Source organism: Trichechus manatus, unplaced genomic scaffold (assembly GCF_000243295.1).
Source record: "Trichechus manatus latirostris isolate Lorelei unplaced genomic scaffold, TriManLat1.0 scaffold00007, whole genome shotgun sequence".
Taxonomy (NCBI): domain Eukaryota; kingdom Metazoa; phylum Chordata; class Mammalia; order Sirenia; family Trichechidae; genus Trichechus; species Trichechus manatus.
In genome coordinates this window covers 26,518,625-26,542,241 of record NW_004443943.1, presented here as the reverse complement: position 1 = coordinate 26,542,241, position 23,617 = coordinate 26,518,625, and the positions used below count along the sequence as shown (strand labels likewise).

The following is a 23,617-nucleotide window of genomic DNA, read 5'->3' as shown; positions in this document are numbered from 1 at the left end:
ATCACCTTGTCATATTGAATAAATAAATGAGCAAATGAATGAATGGGTGGATGGTTGGGAACATGCTCAAAGCCTGATTTATATTTTGTATGGTCCTTGCCTAGATTTCGTAGAGGATTATGTTGAGTCTAGGACAAATAATATGTGAGTACCAAGGTAAGTCCAAATTATCTCTGGAACGCTCCAAACTGGTCAGGGATAACAGCCTCCTGAAAGAGCCCTGAATCATGATGATTCAGCGATAAGTTTAATCTGCCCTTCCCAGAGTCACATCAAAATGCAAATTAACTGTATGTTCAAGGTTAGCAGAAGCTATCAGTTCTATCTAGATTGCTTTTGATCCTTATATGGCACAGATTCTCCATCTTTCTTTCTTTTACCCCTGCCTCAAACTCCTCTTAAGGGCCTGTGATGATTAGTCTTATGTGTCAATTTGGCTAGGCTATTGACTACCTAACTACCAGTTGCTGTTGAGTTGAGCGACCCCATATGTGTCAGAGAAGGACTGTGCTCCACAGGGTTTTCAATGGCTGAGTTTTTGGAAGGAGATTGCCAGGCCTTTCTTTCAAGATGCCTCTGAGTTTACTAGAACTTCCAACTTTTTGGTTAACAGCTGAGCATGTTAACCATTTGCACTACCCAGAGACTCCTTGTTATTTAATCAAACACTAATCTAGGTATTCCTGTAAAGGTAGCTGACATCTACAATCAGCTACTTTAAACAAAGGAGCTTGCCCTAGATAATGTGGGTGGACCTCATTCAATCAGTTAAAGGCCTTAAGATTTTTTGGGAAGAAATTCTGCCTTAATATTATAACATCAACTCCCGCCTTAGTTTCCAGCCTGCCGGCCTGCCCCACAAGTTTTAGACTTGCCAGCCTCCACAATCCAGTTCCTTAAAATCTCAATCTCTCTCTCTCCCTATATGTATATATACAAATGAGAAGATTCTTAGGAAGCAAACCTGGGCTTTTATAAGAAGAGAGGAAGGCTTTATCTTTCTGGACAACTCTGACTGATACAGGGTCCAATCATGGGTTCTAGGGTACCCTAGATCAAACTCCCTTTTGTAGGCATGACCCACTTCCCCACAAAAATCACTATATGATTGAGAGTTTACTTTTTCATGGGATACAAAAGCAGTTAGCAAAGTATGATTGTTGCCTATTGTCCTAAATAATTCACAGTAAGACCCCTGTGTTCTCTCTTCTAGAAGATTAGTTATACATATTACAACATGGGAAAAGAGCATGCAATCATTGCAAAATTCCTATGAGAAATCTCCCTATCAAAAATTGTGTGCTCTTAAAGGAGAATGAAGAACACCAAAGACACGAGGAAAATATTAGCCCAAGACACAAAAGGGCAACATAAACAAGAGTTTCCATCAGCCTGAGACCAGAAGAACTAGATGGTGCCGTGCTACCACCAATGATTGCCCTGACAGGGAACACAACAGAGAGTCCCAGATGGAGCAGGAGAAAAGTGGGGTGCAGAACTCAAATTCTAGTAAAAAGACCAGACTTAATGGTCTGACTGAGACTGAAGGGACCCCAGAAGACATGGACCCCAGACTCTCTGTAGCCCCAAACTAAAACCATTCTTGAAGCCAACTCTTCAGACAAAGATTAGACTGGACTATAAGACAAAAAATGATACTCCTGAAGAGTGTGCTTCTTAGCTCAAGTAGATACATAAGTCTAAATGGGCAGCTCCTGACCAGACGTGAGATGAGAAGGCAGAAAGGCACAGGAACTGGTTGAATGGGCACAGGAAATCTGATGTCGAAAGGAGGAGTGTACTGTCACAGTATGGGGAGTGCAACTAGGGTCACATAGCAGTGTGTGTATAAAGTTTTGCATGAGAAACTAACTCGAACTGTAAACTTTCATATAAAGCACAATTTTTAAAAAATGTGTGCTCTTTTAGATTCTACTGAAGAGCAGAGATCCCACTGAACTTGTCTCCAATAACACCATTACTTACCCAAGGGAAGATGATAAACGGGAACTGGTCACCTTCCCATTTTTGAAGCAGTTATTTTGTCCCCACAACCTGCCTGTGGGCTGTGGTCTGTGAACTGTAGGTTAGCCTTTCTGTGTCTGGCCCAAAACCCCCCCAAAAAACCTGTTGCCGTCAATTCCAACTCATAGCAACCCTATAGGACAGAGTCAAACTGCCCCATAGGGTTTCCGAGGCTGTAGTCTTTACAGAAGGAGACCACCACATCCTTCTCCCGTGGGGCAACTGGTGGATGCCAACAGTCAACTTTTTGGTTAGCAGCCAAGTGCTTTAACCACTGCGCCACTAGGTCTCCAAGAAATAAAGGCCCAGAGCTTCTCACACATTTGAAAAAAAATGCCCCCTCCACCCAAGCAGAGGGCTGAAAACTGTGCTAATGATAGTTGAATATTGCTCAGAATCACCTGGTCTCTGCCTGTTCCTGAAATTTAAAATCTCAGACGTTCTGAGAATCAATCAATGAGTTAGGTATGGCCCATGGAAGACAGCCATCTATGATTTTAATATTTACTCAGTTCCCCAGTGCCTAGTACAGTAGTTGGCTCATAGACAGTGCCCAATAAAGGTTGTTGAATGAACAAATTAATGCCAAGGGTTCTAGGATCTACAGTAGATGGAGATGATATTTTAGAACCTTGTTAAAATCATAATGGCCCTCTTTCATGGGTCAGATCTAAGATGGAAGTTTCAGGAATGGAGGCAAAGACCAATCAAAGGGTTATTCCTTTTATTTACTGTCACAGGTATGTGACAGTGCTTTGCCTTATGTTTTCCCCTCTGCAGAATAATCCTTCTCACCTTGCTTCTATTGCCACCCTCCTATCCCCTACTCCCAACATAGCCTTAACTAATTTCTAAGATTTAACTCAAACCTCAGATTTTTTTTTTTACATGTCCTGCCCTCGGTCACCAGGCTAAGCTAGTATCTCTTTTCTCTATCACACCTTTGTACTCCCAGAATATCCTTGTACGTGCCATTGTTTTTTGTTTTACCATATTCTATCATTATCTTTTATTTCCTAGGCTGCCTCCCTTACTAGACTGTGAGTTCCTTAAAGGGCCAGAGCTGTTCATTACTGTATCCCCAGGACCCTGAGGACCTCACAGGAGGTACACAAGAAACATTTGCTTGCTGGGTAGACAAAAGAACTGTAACTGCATAGCGTGGTCTAGGGGAATATGAGAATTCCTGTCAGAAATAGAAAGATTCTCAGCACATGAACACACCACCTTACAGCTCTTGAGATGCTTACACCAGCAAACCTGTTCACAATCCGGCCTATGGGTGTTGTGTCAAAAAAACTCATGGGTGCTCGAAGGATATTGTTCAGCAGTTGCTTGTGCAGGATGTTGGCTGCATGGATGCTACTGCAGGCAGACCAGAGAGATGCTGTCAGCACAAATACACCTAGAAACGGAACCAGTTTCATTAGCACCATGTACAGGGACCCTTGAAGACTTGTGCCAAGGACATAACAGCAAATGTTTGCCTAAGTCCAGGCAAAGTACAGGGGTCAGACAAACTATAAGAGAAGCTGTTGTAGCCGTCAGACATACATTGTGCTAATCCCAGAGCTCCATAGACTCCAACTCTCATGTCCCTCTGAGAGGCTGGATAGTTGGTGCTGTTGAAAATTTTAGAGTCGCTGGTCCAAGCACTGAGCCAGAGGTTGTAGCCAATAAAGGACACAGAATTCATCACATAGGAAAAGATGATGAAGAATATTGAACACCATCCAATTGCTTGTAGGTATTTCAGGTAGATGGAGAACTTCACCTGCAAAGCCCCCACGTCAGTATTAGTAGAATTCCTGTACGCTTATGGTGAGGAATTACTTAGGAACAAAGGGAAGTGCAGTCCCCTGGAAAGGTGGGCAGCAGGGAGCAAAATTTGGTAGTCTGTAGTCACCATTGCTGCACTGGGGCAGGATAATAGACCAATGCTGAAATACACTTGCAGAGTAAATAGTCATCAGATTATTAGTGAGCTTCCAGAGGTATTTATGAGGGACAAGATATAAAAACAGACTGGGGCAGATGAAGATACACTGCAGACGTTGGGATTTGTGTTTTTAAATTCTATTAATTTGAACTGTATGCTCTGAGACTGTTATGTTAGTGTTCCCTGGCTCCCAGAATTGCATCTGAAAGCATGTTTGTTGTTTTCCACACATCAGAAAGGAATCAAACACTCTGAAAGTGTCAGATGGGGATAGTCACAAGAAACATGTCTTTCTTCATGGTAATATAATTTAATAGAAACCTCAGAGCTTCTACTAAGCATTTCAATAATAAATTTGAAGATTTGCAAAGGACATAGGGACACAGCCTTCCTGTATATATGTATTCAGATTTTATCTAATTTTAAAAATTTTAGATCCCAAGCTTATGTCACCTCTAATGGTACTTTTTATAGTAGTGTTCACCTTTCCAGTTTCTATGAATTCCTTCTTAATTAGTTTTTGTCCTTTCACTAGTTCTTCCTCCTCCTTCAGCTTTGGCCCCACATTCTGACTTTTCAAGGTGCTTTTCAGGGACTTCAGACGCCTGCTATTGGACCTAGAACTGAGAAATAGAGAGGGAGAAAGTTTCCCTGAGAAGGTAGATGCTTTCTGAGGATCTTCTTGCAAGCCGATGTCACAATCATTTTGCTTCACATCAAACTGCATTTCAGAGCAGATGGCCATTGGGGAAAAATGACACCATCTTAACCACCCCCTCACTCATATAATGAAACAAAGGAAGAGCTGGCAATGTCCATAGTATCTGCTCCGTCAGGAAAAGCCCATGGAAACAAAGGGAAATGAAAATATGGAAACAAAAAACCAACCTGCGGCTGAGTGTTCGATGAAGACTGTTTTCTCTTTTCAAGGTCAAGGAGGCCACATCATCAGGGATTTCCTCCACACTGGGTATTAGCCCATAGTCATCATCTTCTTCTTCACTGCCATGATTGACTAGGGAGACACATTAGAGGTTAGGGAAATAGCTGCACAGACCTATGAATAAGGAGAGAGAAGTCATCTCTGACCTGGCTGGCCCCATCAAGGAATCTCAGATGTACACACAGGCTGGAATCGTTTACTTCAGAGATGCTAGTTATCAGTACATCTTCTTACTGAGCAACACCAGGATAAGGAAGATGAGAAAATTATCAAAAAGGAGAAAAATACTCCCCAAAGTTAAGTCAAACCTCTGAGTTCCTTTAGAACAGGAAAGAAATTTTAAGTGTTATGGTAGACAAACAGAAGAGTCACCATTTCCAGAACTGACTAAAAAAGTGAGTGTAAATTGAAAATGCTCTTTTTGAAATTAAAATAAGTTTAACAAACATTTATGAATTTAAAGCTTTTAAAAAACATACTCTAGAACTAAAATGAAAGCTGAAAATTGGCCTGGACATCAGTGGAAACGGTGGATGAAGCAAGGACCTTAGACAATCTGCCCACCGTAAAAGCAATGAGGGCACTGGCAAAGTTTGTTAAAATCAACTTTTTTCAAAACTCAGAAATTAACCAAAGGCTTGCAAGAATCCAAGGAATGTTTATTTATTCAAAAAAAGCAACTGATTCTCAGTAAGAATAGTAAGCTTTGTGGCATTTTAACGTACCCTAGTGCCATGCCTCCTCCCCAGCTTTGCAGTAGCCTGGAAAACCAAAAGCCTTACAATCATGGCAGCCATGAAAACCAGCAGTCTAGCAGCCACTGGAGGGTGCAGAATGGCTTTGGAGCTTCCTAAAAAGCCGTATTCCTGGAAAACTGTCATTATTCAGCCTGTCTAGTAGTTCTCTGGACTTCATTTCTCAAAAGGTTAAACACAGAACTACCACTGTTGTTGTTACCATTGAATCGGTTCTGACTCATAGCAACCCTGTGTACAACAGAAAGAAACACTGCCATTCGCATGATTGCTGTTATGCTTGAGCCGGTTGTAGCAGCCACTGGGTCAGTCCATCTTGTTGAGGGTCTTCCTCTTTTACACTGACCCTCTACTTTACCAAGCATGATGTCCTTCTCCAGGGACTGGTCCCTCCTGATAACATGTCTAAAGTAAGCGAGATGAACTCTCACCATCCTCACTTCTAAGGAGCATGCTGGCTGTACTTCTTTCCAGACAGATTTGTTCGTTCTTTTGGCAGGCCGTGATATATATAGTCAACAGTCTTCGCCAACAGCATAATTCAAAGGCATCAATTCTTCTTTGTTCTTCCTTATTCATTGGCCAGCTTTCACATGCATATGAGGTGAATGAAAACATCGAAGGGCCTTAAAATGACAGCTTTGCTTTTTAACACTTTAACGAGGCCTTTTTGAAGAGAACTACCAACTGACCCAGCAATTCCACTCCTAGGTATGTACACAAGAGACTTGAGAGCAGCAACTTCAACAGACACATGTATACCAATGTTTATTGCACCACTATTCACAATAGCCAAAAGGTGGAAACAACCTAAATATTCATCAACAGATGAATGATAAACAAAATGTGGTACATATGTACAATGGAATACTACTTAGCCATAAAGAGAAATGAAGTCCTGATCTATGCTACAACGTGGATGAACCTTGAAACCTTACACTCAGTGATATAAGTCAATCACAAAAGGACAAATATTGTATGTTCTTATTTATATGAAATAACCAGAATAGGAAAATGTATAGAGGCCAAAGTTTATTAGTGGTTACCAGGGGTAGGAGGCAGATGGAAAAAGGGTGCCATTGTTTAGAAAGCAGTGAGTGCTTATCGTGATGGGAAATTTGGCAATGAATATAGGTGGTGGTTGCACAACTTGATTAACATAATTGATATCACTAAATTGTACACCTGAAAAATGTTGAATTGGCAAATATTGTGTTAGATATATTTTTACAACACTAAAAATAAAAGCCAGAAAAAAAAAATGAAGTTGGACTCCTACCTCAGATACAAAAATCAACTCAAAATGGATCAAAGACCTAAATGTAGGAGCTAAAACTGGAAAAACTCTTAGAAGAAATCATAGGCATAAATCTTGGTAATCTTGGATTAGGCGATGGTTTTTTAGATCTGACACCAAAAATACAAGTAACAAAAGGCAAAATGGGAAAATTGGATTTCATCAAATTTAAAGATACTCGTGCTTGAGAAGACACTGCTGAGAAAGTGAAAAGACAACCCACAGAATGGGAGAAAATATTTGCCAATCATATATCTGATAAGAGACTTGTATCCAGGGACTAGGGGGAGGAGAGGATAGGGAGTTACTGCTAATGAGTATGGGGAGATGAAAATGTTCTGGAATTACATAGTGGTGATAGTTGCACAACTTTGTGAATATACTAAAATCTACTGAATTGTACACTTTAAAAGAGTGAATTTTATCTCAAAAAAAAGCCTGATATAAAAAATGATGTCCCAATTTTATACATAGTAGATGCTAAAATATTTGTAGATGAATTAACAAATGAATATAAACACATGCATCCTATGTGTATATGATACAGAAAGATACGTTGAATGCTGACTAGCAATATGCTAGGTTTCAAGGAAAACAATCTGGAAAATAACCTCAGAAACTCAATATTGATACAGCTAACCTTGCCCTCTGGCCCTTTTCTTCTTTCTACCATCCCATGGTCTAAAACCGAAGTCCTAGAATCAACACTACAGCATGCCAGACACTGGGGCTTACATAACTGCTCAGAAATGGCCTATCAATGTTCACCAGAATAAGAACTTACTGGGCTGTTTTGCAAACTGCCCTTTGTACACAAAAGAGAGATTCTTCAAGGAGGGCTGTCCACCCATGGGAGGTTATAACAGAATCTAGAAACTCAGATCCAGGCAAATCAGAAAAAAATGTTTAGACTTAGCATAAGAAAACTGTCTAAGTCATGATAATATGGTTGACTAAGAAGTATCTCAAGGGGATCCAGCATCAGACACTCCCCTTGGCTTGGGTCCTTCACTTCTCACTCTGGTGCTTTTTTTGTGTGTGTGTGTGCTTTAGGTGAAAGCTTACAGAACAAATTAATTTCTCATTAAACAATTAATGCATATATTGTTTTGTGACATTGGTTGCCATCCCTGTGGTGTGTCAACACTCTCCCCTTCTCAATCTCGGGTTCCCCATTTTCATTCATCCAGCTTTCTTGTCCTTTCCTGACTTCTCATCTTTGCTTTTGGACTGGTGTGCCCATTTAATCTTATATAAATGGTTGAACTATGTGTATTATTGTTTGTTTTACAGGCCTGTCTAATCTTTAGCTGAAGGGTGAACTTCAGGAGTGACTTCAGTACTAAGTTAAAAGGGTCTCTGAAGGCCAGACTCTGGGGATTTCTCCAGTCTCTGTCAGACCAGTAAGTCTGGTTAGCACATACAGACTGATGAAAAACTCTCTTTCCTTTCTGTTGATGCCTGTACCCCTTGCCCACTCTCCTGGCCTGGCTTGCAATCCCACACCATTCTCTTCTTTGTTCCTGCCCTGTCCCTCCTATGCTTACAGCCTTCCTGGCTTAGGTTTTTCTTTCAGATTCTGGTTTTAAATCATCACATGTTCTGCCACTTGGAGGGTCTGCAACTACTCCTTTGCCTTCTAGAATTTCCCTACACCCTCCAGGCCTTTCTTTCTCAGGTCTGTCATCCTGCTGGTGACCACTGCATGAAGCTGACACCTAGAACTATGCACAGGACTATTATTGACAGGTTCTTAGGAAGGGTCACAGTGATCTGGGCTCCATTGCTACTGCAGCTAATCTGTGAACCTGATGATGGTGATATTAGTGGATGTTTCTGTAGTATACGGTGAGACTATACAACTGCCATGATTTTTCTGGTCCAAAACACCCAACGGTTTCTGGTGTATTCATCAAGATTTCTTTGCTAGAGTGTATCAAGAATTTAGCAGTACACTATTAGTGCCAGCCTATGACGCACTGATGAAGATGCACAGATAATTATTGGTGATTGGAATACGAAGGCTGCAAACAAAGAAGAAGGATCAACAGTTGGAAAATATGGCTTTTGTGATAGAAATGGCACTGGAGATCACATGATAGAATTTTGCAAGACCAACAACTTATTCATTGCAAATACCTCTTTTAACAACAACAAAAAAAAGTGACTACACACATGGACCTCACTGGATAGAATACTCAGGAATCAAATCGACTACATCTGTGGAAAGAGATGATGCAGAAGCTCCATATCATCAGTCAGAACAAGGCAAGAAGCCGACTGTGGAACAAACCATCAATTGCTCACATGCAAGTTCAAGTTGAAGCTGAAGAAAATTAAAACAAGTCCATGAGAGCCAAAGTACAACCTTGAGTACATATCCCACCTGAATTTAGAGACGATCTCAAGAATAGATTTGACACATTAAACACTAATGACCGAAGACTGGACGAGTTATGGAATGACATCAAGGACATCATACATGAAGAAAGCAAAAGGTCATTAAAAAGACAGGAAAGAAAGAAAAGGCCAAAATGGATGTCAGAAGAGACTCTGAAACTTGCTCTTGAATGTAGAGTAGCTAAAGCAAATGGAAGAAATGATGAAGTAAAAGAGCTGAACAGACAATTTCAAAGGGCAGCTCAAGAAGACAGAGAAAGTATTATAATGAAATGTGCAAAGACCTGGAGTCAGAAAACCAAAAAGGAAGAACATGTTTGGCAATTCTCAAGCTGAAAGAACTGAAGAAAAAATTCAAGCCTCAAGTTGCAACTTTGGGGAATTCCATGGGAAAAATATTGAATGACGCAGGAAGCATCAAAAGCAGATGGAAGGAATACACAGAGTCACTGTACCAAAAAGATTTGGTCTATGTTCAACCATTTCAGGAGGTAGCACATGATCAAGAACTGATGGTACTGAAGGAAGAAGTTCAAGCTGCACTGAAGGCATCAGCAAAAAATAAGGCTCCAGGAATTGATGGAATACCAATTGAGATGTTTCAACAAATGGATGCAGCACTGAAGGTACTCACTTGTCTATGTCAGGAAATCTGGAAGACACCCACCTGGCCAACAGACTGGAAGAGATCCATATTTGTGTCCATTCCAAAGAAAGGTGATCCAACAGAATAAGGAAATTATTGAATAATATCATTAATACCACACACAAGTAAAATTTGGCTGAAGGTAATTCAAAAGTGGCTGCAACAGTACATCGACAGGGAACTGCCAGAAATTCAAGCTGGATTCAGAAGAGGATGTGGAATGAGGGATATCATTGCTGATGTCAGATGGATCTTGGCTGAAGGCAGAGAATGCCAGAAAGATGTTTACCTGTGTTTTATTGACTATGCAAAGGTATTTGACTGTGTGGATCATAACAAATTACAGGTAACACTGAAAAGAATGGGAATTCCAGAACATTTAATTGTGCTCATGTGGAACCTGTACATAGACCAAGAGGCAATTGTTGGAACAGAACAAGGGGATATTGCATGGTTTAAAATCAGGAAAAGTGTGTGTCAGGATTATATCCTTTTACCATATTTATTCAATCTGTACACTGAGCAAATAATCTGAGAAGCTGGACTATATGAAGAAGAATGTGGCATCAGGATTGGGGAAGGACTCATTAACAACCTGTGATATGCATATGACACAACCTTGCTTGCTGAAAGTGAAGAGGACTTGAAGCACTTACTGATGAAGATCAAACACTACAACATGCAGTATGGATTACATCTCAACATAAAGAAAACAAAAGTTCTCACAACTGGACCAATAAGCAACATCATGATAAATGGAGAAAAGATTGAAGTTGTCACGGATTTCATTTTATTTAGAGTCACAATCAACACCAATGGAAGCAGTAGTTAAGAAATCAAATGATGCATTGCACTGGGAAAATCTGCTGCAAAAGACCTCTTTAAAGTTTTAAAAAGCAAAGATGTCACTTTGAGGACTAAGGTACACCTGTCCCAAGCCATGGTATTTTCAGTCATCTCATATGCTTTCAAAAGCTGGACAACGAATAAGGAAGACCAAAGAAGAACTGATGCCTTTGAATTATGGTGTTGGCAAAGAATATTGAATATACTATGGACTGCCAGAAGAATGAACAAATCTGTCTTGGAAGAAGTACAGTCAGAATGCTCTTTAGAAGCAAGGATGGTGAGACTTTGTCTCACGTACTTTGGACATGTTATCGGGAGGGACCAGTCCCTGGAGAAGGACATCATGCTTGGTAAAGGAAAGGGTCGCAAAAAAGAGAAAGACGCTCAATGAAATGGATAGACACAGTGGCTGCAACAATGGGCTCAAGCGTAGTAACGATTGTGATGATGGCACAGGATCAGGCAGTATTTCGTTCTGTTGTACACAGGGTTGCTATGAGTCTGAACCGATTCAACCGCACCTAACAACTATTAGCGCCAGCCTATGATGCCGTCTAGGAAGTGGTTTTATTGGATTTGGAGTAGGTTGGGTGGGTGGGTGGCTTGAGTCAATAGAAGCATGGCATCCCTCAAAAGGGACTCATTATGCCACTGGTGTTTCTTCCACAAGGGTTACTCCACGCAAATCTCCAGTCATAACCTTCTAAAGAGTGTCCTTTGATTGGATGTCATAGACCAGATAAGCTGGATGAGCTACCAGTTTGACCCAGTCATCGAGTTTCTATTTCTGTGCTCCTTTACAGAGAGAGACACGGAACATGGAAAGAGCTGAGCTTGAATCCAGTCTACTGGATACTAAACAGGTGAGGAGGTAGATAGAAGTCCACTGTTTTGACTCCTTCCCATGCCCCAAGTTCTATCCCATTCCAAGCCTCTTTACATACCTGTGGCCTCATCTTCGGGATCTGTCTGTCTGGTGTATATTTTGAGATTCTTAGCAAATACTCCTTTATTGGCCAGCAGAGTGCTATAGGATCCCTTCTCCAAGACAGTGCCATTCTCCAGAACTACTATCTCATCCACTTGGGGAAGAAAGTGAATGCTATGCGTAACCAAGAGTCGAGTCTGTAAAAATAATATTAAGTTGTGCTGACTGCCTTATGTCCACCATCTTCCCTGGCTTACTACTCTAAAAGGAAAAAACAGATACCTCAATCTAGTTTATAGGGCTTTGCTTCAAAATGTGGACCTAACTACTTGGCGTTTTTTGCTTCCTCTTTCCTCCCCAGCATCTCATCCTAACAACCCAACCCTATATGTAAGATGAAACTCCTGTCATCGTGGACATACTTACAGTTATTTTCCTGTAGTGACAATGAGGTCTGCCCTACGTACATTCTCCTCCAATTTCCTGGGTAGCCAGAACTTGGGCTTAGGAATGTCACTTGAGAGCAAGGCCTAGCAATATAAAACTAACTAACTTACACTGCCCCTTTTACCAACCCAGCTAACCAGCTGAATTAATAAGAACGACCAGATTCTTTTAACATGTTAGAGACACTGTGGGGCAAGAAATTTTATCTTTATTCCAGGCCCTCCCTGGTGTGGAAGACTTGACATCCCTTGTGTTCCAAACTATTTATGAACCACACTGAATACTGAGACAGAAACTCCACTCAAAGAAAGACAAACACTGATAGGTCAGTGATGATGCTCAGGTAGGGGCTATGGGATTGAGATGAATCTCTAGAGAGATCACACAAGTCTACTGCCTCTGCCGTCTACTTCACAATCAGCTTTTCTGAGAACCTTTTCTGACTGCTGGAAATACTCCTGGCATTGGCTACTCCTTCAATGTTTCCACTGTAGTTTGTATAGACTTCCATTAAAAATGATTCTTGATTGATAATAGTTTGCTTTTCTGTATGTCTTCCTATTAGACTATAAGTTACTTGAGAGGAGGGTCTAGGCATTTTCAGCTATTCATGCCCAGATTTTGCAACAAACCTGGCACAGGGTGGGTATTCGGTTCATGAATCAATGAAGTCAGAAGGATTTAAGAAGAGAAACCAGGACAATGAATAGAAGAGATAGTGAGTTCCTGTTGACTCACTGAACCAAGAGAGAGGCAGAGGACCTTAGTGGGACAGCAGCCCAGGTCTCGTCAGTCCTGAAATCTTCTGACTGGTAGCATTCAAGAAATCTTCTGACTGGTAGCATTCAAGAAATCCAAATACAGTCAGAATGTCACCGCCCAGTGCCAAAGGAGATGCTGTCATTGACAGCCCCTACTCTGAGAGCCCCTCCTCCAATTCAACCCACAGAGTCAGGACAAATATGCTAACTTGCCCATGGTAAAGAAAACTTAGTCTCCAGCTACAGCCAGCCCTAGTGACTTGCTCTGGCTACTTTGCCTGTACTATGTCACATGGGCATCATGGGAATCAAATGAAACAATGCCCTCAAAGTGCTTAACACAGGCCTGAAACACAGTGAACACTCAATATATGTTAGGTATTATTTTTATGTTCAGCTTGAGCCACCCTTTACAGGTGCTGTGTTCTCATGTCCTGAGAGGGTTCCAGGGAAAGTACCTTCTTAGAGCACCTGCAGGATGACCTGTGTCCTGCCGATGAGGTGAGTTGTTGGGTGCCAAAGTGCTTTTAATCATAATCAACCAGTCAAAGATGCTTAATGTTGGAGCCACAGAATAAGGCTTCAATTAGCCAACTCTGGCATAGGCCGTGGCCTGAAGATGGGTGCCTTCATGGGATAGATTCCTGGGAGACCAGTCTAACATTATATCTCCTGAGGCACCCAGGGGTTAGGTAAGTAAGGAAGTATGCTCCAGGACAACAGCTGACCTGAGAAACGTGTGTCCCCTGCCCCCATGTCTTCTTCACTTTAGATGACTTCTCACCTTGCCTTTCAACAGGCCATTGGGGCCCAGGACCTTATTGAAAATATGTTTTCCTACATGAGCATCCACAGCTGACAGTGGATCATCCAGAATATAGATGTCTGAATCTTGGTAGGTAGCTCTGGCCAGGCTAATCCTCTGCTTCTGGCCCCCACTGAGATTTATACCCTGAAGAAGAAAACAATTTTCATTAAGCACTACTCCCTGGTCCCACCTTCACAGAGCTAATAAATAGGAGTAAGGAAGAGATTTGTCTCAATAAGGTATCAAGGGTTTTAAAATCTTACAAGTTCCTTTATACAAATAAATAACTTTATGCCCAATAATTAAAGCTGTTCCAATTTACCATTTTTGATCACATATTTACTTATTTATTATGTTTGTTGTTCCACCCTTCACCTTCATGAGAATGTGAATGTATATCACATTCTAGTCATGATCCTGAAGATCAGAGGATGAATGCAAGTGCTGCTTCTAGACCTGGGTTTAGTCAAACCCTAATGAGTTTGACAACTGAGCACTAATACTGGCAGGGTGAAGAGTATGGAAAACATCCTCGGAAGCAAGAACTAAGAGGTTGGAATTAGGATGCCACGGAGATGCACTGATGCACCAGGGCAGAGATTTTCTCTGTTTTGTCCATGGATGTAACTCCAGCACTTAAAATAGTGCCTGGTACATAGTAGGTACTCAATAAATTTATGCTGAAGCAATGAACAAAACTACTCTGGAGCTGTGTCTTCACTGGTCTTGTAACATCTTAAGATCCTTGTCCCCCAAAGACTACTGTATTTATTTTTAGTAATGGAGTGGGAGGATGAAAATGTCCTAATATGTAGTAATCAGGAATTTCTAAATAAATTATGATATACCCAAAATAAGAAGCCCTGATGGCAGTGGTTAAGAGTGTGGCTGCCAACCAAAAGGCCAACAGTTCAAATCCACCAGCTACTTCCTGGAAACCCTATGGGGCAGTTCTATTCTGTCCTTTAGGGTCACTATGAGTTGGAATTGACTCAACAGTAACAGGTTTCGTTTGGTTTTTGATATACCTAAATAATGGAATACGGTATAGCCATTAAAAATATATGTTAAAGAAAGGCATTTAATAACCTAAGAAAATAATTCACAATAAATTCCTAAGTGATTGAAGCAGATTACTAGAACCCTTCTCTGACCCTCACTAATATACAGAAGTACAGTCAGTATACCTAGGCTCTGGTCCCTCCTTTGCCTCTCCACGTGTGAGGTGAAGCTTGGGTCAGTCACAGGTAATTTAACCTCTCTGATCCTTAGCCTCATCACTTTTGATTTAGAATACATTATTTCTATGTTCATTTCCAGGCACAAAGTTAAAAAATTTCGAGTGATTTACACACAATACTGTGGCCAGTTAACAGAAGTTTTCTGGTATCTGCTCTTGATACGACTACCAAAATTGGTCAACCAATTTTACTCGAATGTGCCCCTTCAACATCCCCACTTTTTCTTTAGTATTTCTTCACCCCTTCAAGGTCCCTTGATGCCCAAATACCTTCTCGCCAATCTCAGCCAGATCTCTTCCAGGCAGGACTTCCAAGTCTGGGAGGAGGGCACAGGCCTCTAGAACTTGCTGGTACTTCTCTTCATTCAACTCTGATCCAAAAAGGATGTTGTCTTTTATGGTGCCATTCTGGATCCAGGACTGCTGTGGGACATAGGCAATAGTGCCCTAGACCAGAAAGGATTAGAACACATGACAGTTGCCTCTCCAGAATTGCAAGGTTGAAGGATGGGGTAGCAGGAGGGTGGGGGAGGAACAAATGGAGCTTAGATTTGTAGAAATGTATGTCCTGCTGGCTGACCATCTGATGTTTATAAGTGTGTTTTTCTCTGACCAGGGAGAAAACATGCGACATCCAATTCACCATTTAGCACTTTTTTGTTTTTTTTTTTTTTTGACTATCGCATTCTAGTTATGATCCTGAAAATCAGAGGATGAATGCAAGGGCTGCTTCTAGACCTGGGTTTAGTCAAACCCCAGTGAGTTTGATCAATGGAGCACTAACACTGGCAGGGGGAAGAGTACGGAAGACATCCTAGGAAGCAAGAACTAAGAGGTTGGAATTAGGATGTCACGGTGATGCACAAGCAGATCATGTACAAAGAGAGATGGAGCCTGACCGATGACCGAGGACAGACTCAGTTATGAGTTAGTAAGAAAAAGCTTCCTAAAGGGAGTTAGAAGAGATCTGCAGTCTGCTCTGCTATAGTGTATGCCTAAGGCAAATCAGCTCATTGGTAATTGGTAAATAAGGGAATGTTGGCAGTATAATGTGAAAGGAGTGTTGGTTCTTAAAATTTTTTCCAGGCACGTTGATGTTTTAAAGCTATCACGGGCATACTTTCTCATAATTAAAGAATAAGCCTTAGCACTATATGAAGACCTTAAGAGAAAAGCTGAAAATCAACAGAAGTTTCTCTTTGGTGCAAGTAGTGACTGGTTTAATGACTTAAAAATACCTAAATTTAGCTCTCTGGTAAAACTGAGAGTGCTGATAAAGATGTCATTGAAACAACTCTGTGTTAAAAAATGATAACAATTGATGAAGAAGTCTACGCCCTACATCAGATTTGTTTTTATTAGAAGCAAATACCCTCAGAGACCTAGCATTCAAAGGATGAGGTGAGAGCCCCAGGACTGTGATACTTCGTGCAAATGTCACTGGAGATTTTACAGTGCTACTGTTTGTATTGGTTGTTACTATTGTTGTTGACTATTTTTGTTGGTACTCTGGCTACAAAATTACCTAGGTTTTGAGTGATCTGTTCCAATTTCTTTTCCTTAGTACCCAATATTTTTATTGCACAATTTTGCAGAACTTGAGGTTTTCAGAAACACATATATAGTTATAGCAGAGATGGTTATATTTTGAAGGGAGACTTCTCTAGGTTTCAAATGTTAGTATGCATATGAGAATCACCTGGGGAACCAGTAAAGATTCAGATTCTCAGGTCCTACCCCCAGAGTCTGATTACATAAGCTTGGGATGGGGCAGGGAATCTACAGTTTACATGTCCACCAGATTTCTCTAAGAGCTCGCCTACAGAAACTAGAGCAGTGGTTCTTAGATTCTAGTCCTTAGTGGATCCTCCCAAAAGTGAAGGCAGCACTCGCTGCAGCCTACGTTTGAGTGTCAGAAGTCTTCTCCATTTGCATTCCCTCTCACCTTGATGGTGATGTGTCCATGGACATTTTCCATTTCTCCCAGGATGGCTGACATCAAGGAGGATTTCCCAGAGCCCACAGTGCCAACCACAGCCACCAACTGGCCTGGCATAATGTCCAGGGTGACACTGAAAGAAAGAAGCATATTCGGAGGAGATGAGGAGTTATTCAAGAGTAATTCAAGTCACTTTTCAGACTCTCCAAAGGGAGTCTGGTATTAGGAAATTTCCCCTCAAGATTGGAAAATTTTCCTTGGATATACAAGGCCTCAAAGTGCTTCTCTGATGATTTTTTAGCTCTAAGAACCTACAGAATGAGACTTAACTTATCCAACTCATCTATAAGCTGTCTGTGACAAATGTTGGCATCATGTGGAAATAGTCTCCTAGAATCAGCATGGTGCCATTGAACAAGCACCAGATTGGGAGCCAGAGACCTGGTTCAAGTTCCAATGTGTCACTGCAGAGCTGTGTGATCTTGGAAGGTCACTTCCTCTGGATTAAGAATCCTCATTTCTCAACTAATGGGGTTGGATTAGATCAGTGTTTCCCAAAGTTGGCTATTCAATGAGTCATCTGAAACACTTGCTAAAAGCACAGATTCCCTGGCCCCTCCCCTGGAGATTATGTCTGGCTGGGGAAGGACCCACACTGGGCTAGACTTCTGAGAACTCTGTGTGTTAGCCTTCTTATTTGATTCCCTAAACATTAGGAACATCAAGAACTTGTTCATACTCTTTCTACCATGGAGCTGAACTTCTTTCAGATATGAGCCAGTTAAGAAGAAACTATGTCTCCTCTTGTAAAGGGAGGCTTTTGGATTGAGAAGGTTAAAAGCAGGGCTCCTGCCCTAACTCATCCCAGATCTAATGCCAGAGTCCATCTTAAAGGCCATAGGAATAGGAAATAAGAGTGGAAATCATGGGTGTAGCAGGGAGACAATAAGGTGTGCTCGGTTATGAGAAAAAAAAAGGTACAGGCCTACTCAGGCTCCTGGTGCATTCTGTGTGTGCTGGGCTCAGTGGATGAGTTGGGGTGTGCTGTTACATGTAGTGCTTAAAAGACATGCTACTGGCAACAGTGGGCAAGAGGGAGTTGGCTTAGGGCAGCAACACCTGTTAGCAGAGGAGGTGGCCTATAGTGTGGCGTGTGGGAATGGGTTATTAAGATGTAAAACTCCAGATCTGAAGTTGAATCTTATGAAGGCACCTCCCACTGTCCACTCTGGAGAAAAGCCAGATTTTGATGCTCCTGATTACTATTGTTACATGAATAAAAGAATTTAAATTTAATTCAAATTCTTGTGTGCATCCTTTACCATATCCAGAGACCCAGGCCACCTGCCAACACTGCACTACCTTCCTCCACAGTCTGGGTTCTCAGCTGGTGTGCAGAGTCCCACAATAGAAAATCTAAGTGGCAGAAGCAGTTCTGAGGAAAGAGGCTCACGTTTTTTGCTGTCAGCACATGCACATGGCACTTCCCCCATGTGTTCTATAACATGGAATTTTCCAAGAACAGGACTGGCAAGGAGAATCCTAAAAAACAGCAGGATGGATGAAAGGCAACTCACTCTCGGATTGTGGTTTCCAAGTCATGGTCCCAAGTAAAGGAGGCCTCAGACAACTGCACAGCTTTGTCTGTCGAGATAAAGGCCCCCTCTTTTAGTCAGATGTAAGTCCCTACATGTCAGTCTACTCTTTCTTAGCCCACACATGTCCAGCAGACCCGAGATAACCTCTGTCATATGCTGGCTCCTAAACTAATAGGAGGTGAACAAATGTTCCTGAGACCAAAAGTGGCCTCCATAGGAAGTCCTTTTTAATTCAGGAGCCCCAAGCCTGTAAGCAGCCCACATTCCTGTCCTCCAGATATTCCAGGTATGTTCCCAACCCCCCTGTTGCCTAGTCTCCTTGTATGAAGTCCACCTCTTATATAAATCCAGCCACTCCCTGTTCTGGGTTCCAGACCACTGCTCACTCTGGCAGTGGATGCCCTCAATCCTTAAAACCTTCAGAACACGTGTGCTCTTTTACTCCAGGCTACCTTCCCGATTCCACATGCTCAGCTCCATCCTGACTACTGTTTCGGGGCCCTTTGTAGGACTCCTTGCTTCTCCTCAGAACAACTGGCCCAGCTTTGCTTAGCAATCTTGCTAAGCAATCTGCTCTAAATGAAAACAGAATCTAAATAAAAACAGTATGCTTGTTATGCAAACATGGGTTCAAGATAAGTTTCCTTTCTAATCAGTTTACTCCTGCTAAGCCCTTGTATATCAAAATTGTGGCGCCACCACTGTGAATAAGTTTGGGAAGCAACTTCCAAATTTATTTACCAGAATTGGAGACACGTCGAATGGCAGATGTGTCCAAGTCATCGCCCGCTAAGTACTTCTCTAGCCGTTCTACAGAAACACTGGCCTAGAGAGGGACACAAAGGATCTCAAAAATAAAAAAATCCAATAGCAAGAACAAGCAGGGAGAGGTTTCCTGGCTTTGTGTCATCAGCCTTGGGTGTGGAAGCAGATAGTTAACCTGCCAGTCTTCTTGCCCATGAATTTGCCATTTGCCATAGCTGGAACCTCCTGACTCCCACTACAGACTCAGCCCTACTCAGAGGTGGGAGCCATCCTACCGTGGACCAAGGGAAATTAAAATGCTCTGTTTCAGCCCCTTACTCAGTGAGTTCAACTCTACTGCTGTCACTCTTTGATCTTTGGCCCCAGTTCCAGAAACCATCTCCTGCCTTCCTCTAAGACAAACTCCTAACTTCCATCTGGTTCTGGTAAGTGGACCCTTGGCTTAGTCTTCTTTAATTGAGTCCATACCTTTATGACTCATCTCGTATTCTAACTGATATACTACTGGTACTCTCTGCAAGGGGGATGGCTCTGTCATGGTACCATGGTGACCTTCCACATCTCTACATAGGCAAAGCAGCTGAGAACTAGAGAGGATTTCAAGGAGTTTCTACAGGATATTTTTCACCTGCTGCCCTATCTTCCACAAAGGATGTCTTGAGATAGTTTCTCATTGCCACCCAGGTTCTGATGAAGGGCTTTCTGCCTTGCCCTTCCTTAGGGTACAACTGGAGGCTATAAAACTGCTTAGCTGCAGCATGAAATCATTTCCTCAGCAACAATCAGCTCCCCATCTTACACTGTCATCTGGCCCCTTTTGTTTCAGTATCATCTTATAAGACAAGGAGTGCAGGGAGCTAATATCTTTGCTGATCTTCTTTTTGCTATCTATGTAAGTAATAACTGTCTGAATCTAAAAAGGGCATGTAGCTTCTTTACTGGCCAAACCTGTCAGCCTTGCTTGACACTCCCCAGGGCTGACACTCCCCGGGACAGGGAGGCCTTTTCCTAAACCCCAGTCCTTCCTGTGGCCTGAACTGTCTGAAGCCAGCCACTTCTGGGATACAGGCAGATCACCTGCTCTCAGACGTGTAGTCACCACACTCTACCTCCCTGTCACCCAGGCTGTATCACAGCCTGCCACCTGTCCTGTGAACTTCCTTCTGACATCTGATACTTATTCTGTCTCAGTTTTCAGGACTCAGACACTCTCTCTGGCTCATCCAAGGACTCCTGAACTCCAAGCTCATTTTCTGACAGCTTGAGATTCAATTGCATTTGGTTTTACCACCACATGGCTTTTCTGGGTCTTTGTGCCATATTTGCCCAGGAATACTGCAAGAGCCTTGGAAAAATCTCAGAGAAACTGGCTGGGAAAAGGGCTTAGAAATGTTCCAGGTACCAGGGCTAATCATAATAATTTGACTAAATGCCTTCATAAGCATTGTCTCCTTGTGAGGTAGATGAGATTGGTATGATTATCTTCATATTACAGTCAGATAAATTAGAGCTCAGGGAGCTTGTGATTTTATTAAAATCAAACCATTGGTCTTCAGAGACCAAACAGCTCTCTCTAATTGAAAGTTCTCCAAATGGGATATGATATGTCAGTCATTCTGGAATCTAAGGCTTTTAACCAGAGATAAGCATTCAGCAGTGAGCATTCTTACCTACCTGGAGAACGGAGGAGACTACCATGGGAAGCATGCTCAGGGGAAAGCGCAGGATATTGAAGAGTGTGATGGAAGTGAAGGCCTTTTCTGCATCCAAAATATTGCTGCTATCCACCAGGACGTAAACTGAAAATGTGGTCACAGACACCTGGAAAGAGCAAGGTCATGAGCAGCAATTTATTCCTAAAAGGGGCCAAGCAGCCTTGTACTAAGTCTCAGAAGCATAGTACAGTACATCAGAGTTGAAGGGGCCTTAAGGATTATCCCAACCTCCTCATGTTACTGATGAGAAAACTGAGCCCAGGAGAAGGGGAAATATCTTGCTCAAGGTCACAAAGTCAATTAATGGCACTGTTGGGACTAGAGCTCGGGTCTCCTGACTCCTATATCAGTGTTCTTTCACTATAGACTCACACTACATCCCCAAGAAGAAAAGAAGCTCTCCTATACAAATTATTCTTAGACACCACATTCATGCTGAACATTCTAAATATTTGCTCTGGGCTTCTAGACCTCCAAACACTGCTCCAAACAGTGAAACTAAAGTTGGGGCGGGTGGGGGGAACAAGGTAGGAATAGCAGCATAGGGGGTTGAGCCGAGAGGCTGAGTTCCCTGGACTTCAGGGACAGGCCTAGGGGTGCTGGGAAGCCTATAAAGACTTTTCTCTCCAGGAAGCTGACCTAAGTCCAAAAGCATACACAACCCACAGACTCCTGTGCCACTCACCAAGACTGGGATTAACTGTAACAAGAACACCATCACAGACTGTATCTTAGCATACGTCAGCAGGTTCTTGAGCTCTTTCTTCCGAAGGTTGTGGACTTGGCTTTTGAATGAAGGTTCCCAGGCAAAATATTTTAGGATCTAAGAGGTTAGAAAAGAGCACTGGTCACACTGTTGCCCTGAAAGGCCACCAGGTACATCTTACCCACCCATGTTTTAGAATACACTCCCCAAAATTTGGGCAGGTGGAAATTCAGACTATGAAGTGTGATTGCAGAAAGGTAGCTTGTATTTATTGATAGCCTACTATGTCCCAAGCCTTTTATATACATTATCTCACTTAATTCTTACAACAACTTTGGTGTGATCAAGTGTCCCAGTTTGCCCAGGACTAAGAGGGTTCCCTGGATGCCTGGCTTTCAGTGCTGAAACTTGTAAAGTTCTAGGCAAACCAGGGCAAGATGGTCACCCTATGTATGTAGAATTATTGTCTCCTTTTTTTCCAATAAAGAAACAGGCTGAGAAAGGAAGTAACCTGCCCAAAGTCCACTGAGCTGGCAAGTGATAGAGCTGAGGCTCAAAACCAGGCCTATCTTTTTTTTTTTTTTTTTTTTAAATTTTGCCGTATTAGCAGAAAGTCCTATCAGAGCTCTGTGTGGGGAAATGTCAGGGAACTAAAGAGACATCTGTTTCATTTGCAAGAAGTTTAGGGTAATGTTAGAATCTGTGAATTAAAAAACACATTTAAAAAAAAAAACCCAGAATGTATTCATCACCTGTGGAAAATGAAATACATTATTTTGAAAGCTAAGAAGAGGGAAAGAAGCAAACATTTACCCTGCCTATCCTGTAATCTTCTTTATAGAATTCCAACTAATAAAGGCCAAAGGAATAACAGAATTAGAATATAATTATTTTGCAACCCCTGATGAAATAAATGGGTTAATCATCAGTGGCTGCTAAGACTTTTATAACAGTGGTTTTTAAACCTGGTTGCATATTAGAATCACCTAGGGAACTGTTTAAAAAATACAGATACCTGGGCCTACCCCCAGAGAGTCTAATTTAATTGGTTTGAGGTAGGGTCCAAGCTTCCCAGGTGATTCTAACATGCTGCCAAGGTTACAAATAACTACAAAAGAATGGCAGGAACGTTTATAATAGATCACTCAGGCTAACAATGCCTGGACCCACTGATCAACCGTCATCATTGATATTTGGAAGTACATAACACCATCTGAAAGTATCCCTGCCTGCCCCCCCTGAAAAAATTAAACCTAAATCATCTAATCAAGTCCCTAGATCTAACTATTAATTTATAGGAAATACAGAAAACAAGACAAATAACTTGGCTTTGCCAATAAATGACAAAAAAGAAAGAAAAGAAAGGGAAGGAGGGACTGTTGTAAGTTAAAGGCATTATCAATTAAATGCCATGTGTGGACATTTTTTGAATCCTTATTCAAACAAACCAACAGTTAAAAAAATTATGAAACAATTGGGGAAATTTGATGGTATCAAAGAATGATTGTTTATTTTTTTAGGTGTGATACTAGCATAATGGTTATGCTAAAAAAGGAAATCCTTCTTCTAAAGATGCAAAGTATTTAGAAATGAAATGACAGAATATCTGAGATTTGCTTTAAAATAATCTAATGTGTCATGAGGTAGGGAGTGAGCATAGCTGAAACTAGATAGGTCATGTTGATAATTGCTAAAGCTGGGTGATAAGTCCATGGGGTTCATTATATTATTCCCTCTACTTTTGTGTATGTTTGAAAAGTTCTACAATAAGATGTAAAAACAAAACAAGAACCATTTAGGATAAATAGATACTAAAGTTAAAAATAGGACATGAAAGGAGTAGCAGAATATGAAAC

The 23,617-nt window shown here is 41.6% G+C and overlaps 1 protein-coding gene across 1 annotated transcript in view; it reads right to left on the bottom strand.

The window, feature by feature from the left end:
• Positions 1–23,617, bottom strand: part of ABCC2 (ATP binding cassette subfamily C member 2) — a 66,960-nt gene that overhangs the window by 18,130 nt on the left and 25,213 nt on the right. Inside the window, exons 12-23 of the mRNA XM_004370024.2 lie at positions 21,741–21,878; positions 21,015–21,161; positions 19,317–19,401; positions 18,555–18,621; positions 16,984–17,110; positions 15,309–15,485; positions 13,775–13,942; positions 11,799–11,979; positions 4,853–4,979; positions 4,449–4,587; positions 3,580–3,799; positions 3,276–3,430 (exon numbers count right to left, since the gene is read on the bottom strand). Of these exons, the coding sequence (XP_004370081.1) occupies positions 3,276–3,430; positions 3,580–3,799; positions 4,449–4,587; positions 4,853–4,979; positions 11,799–11,979; positions 13,775–13,942; positions 15,309–15,485; positions 16,984–17,110; positions 18,555–18,621; positions 19,317–19,401; positions 21,015–21,161; positions 21,741–21,878 (1,731 nt within the window). The remainder of the gene's footprint in view (positions 1–3,275; positions 3,431–3,579; positions 3,800–4,448; positions 4,588–4,852; positions 4,980–11,798; positions 11,980–13,774; positions 13,943–15,308; positions 15,486–16,983; positions 17,111–18,554; positions 18,622–19,316; positions 19,402–21,014; positions 21,162–21,740; positions 21,879–23,617) is intronic.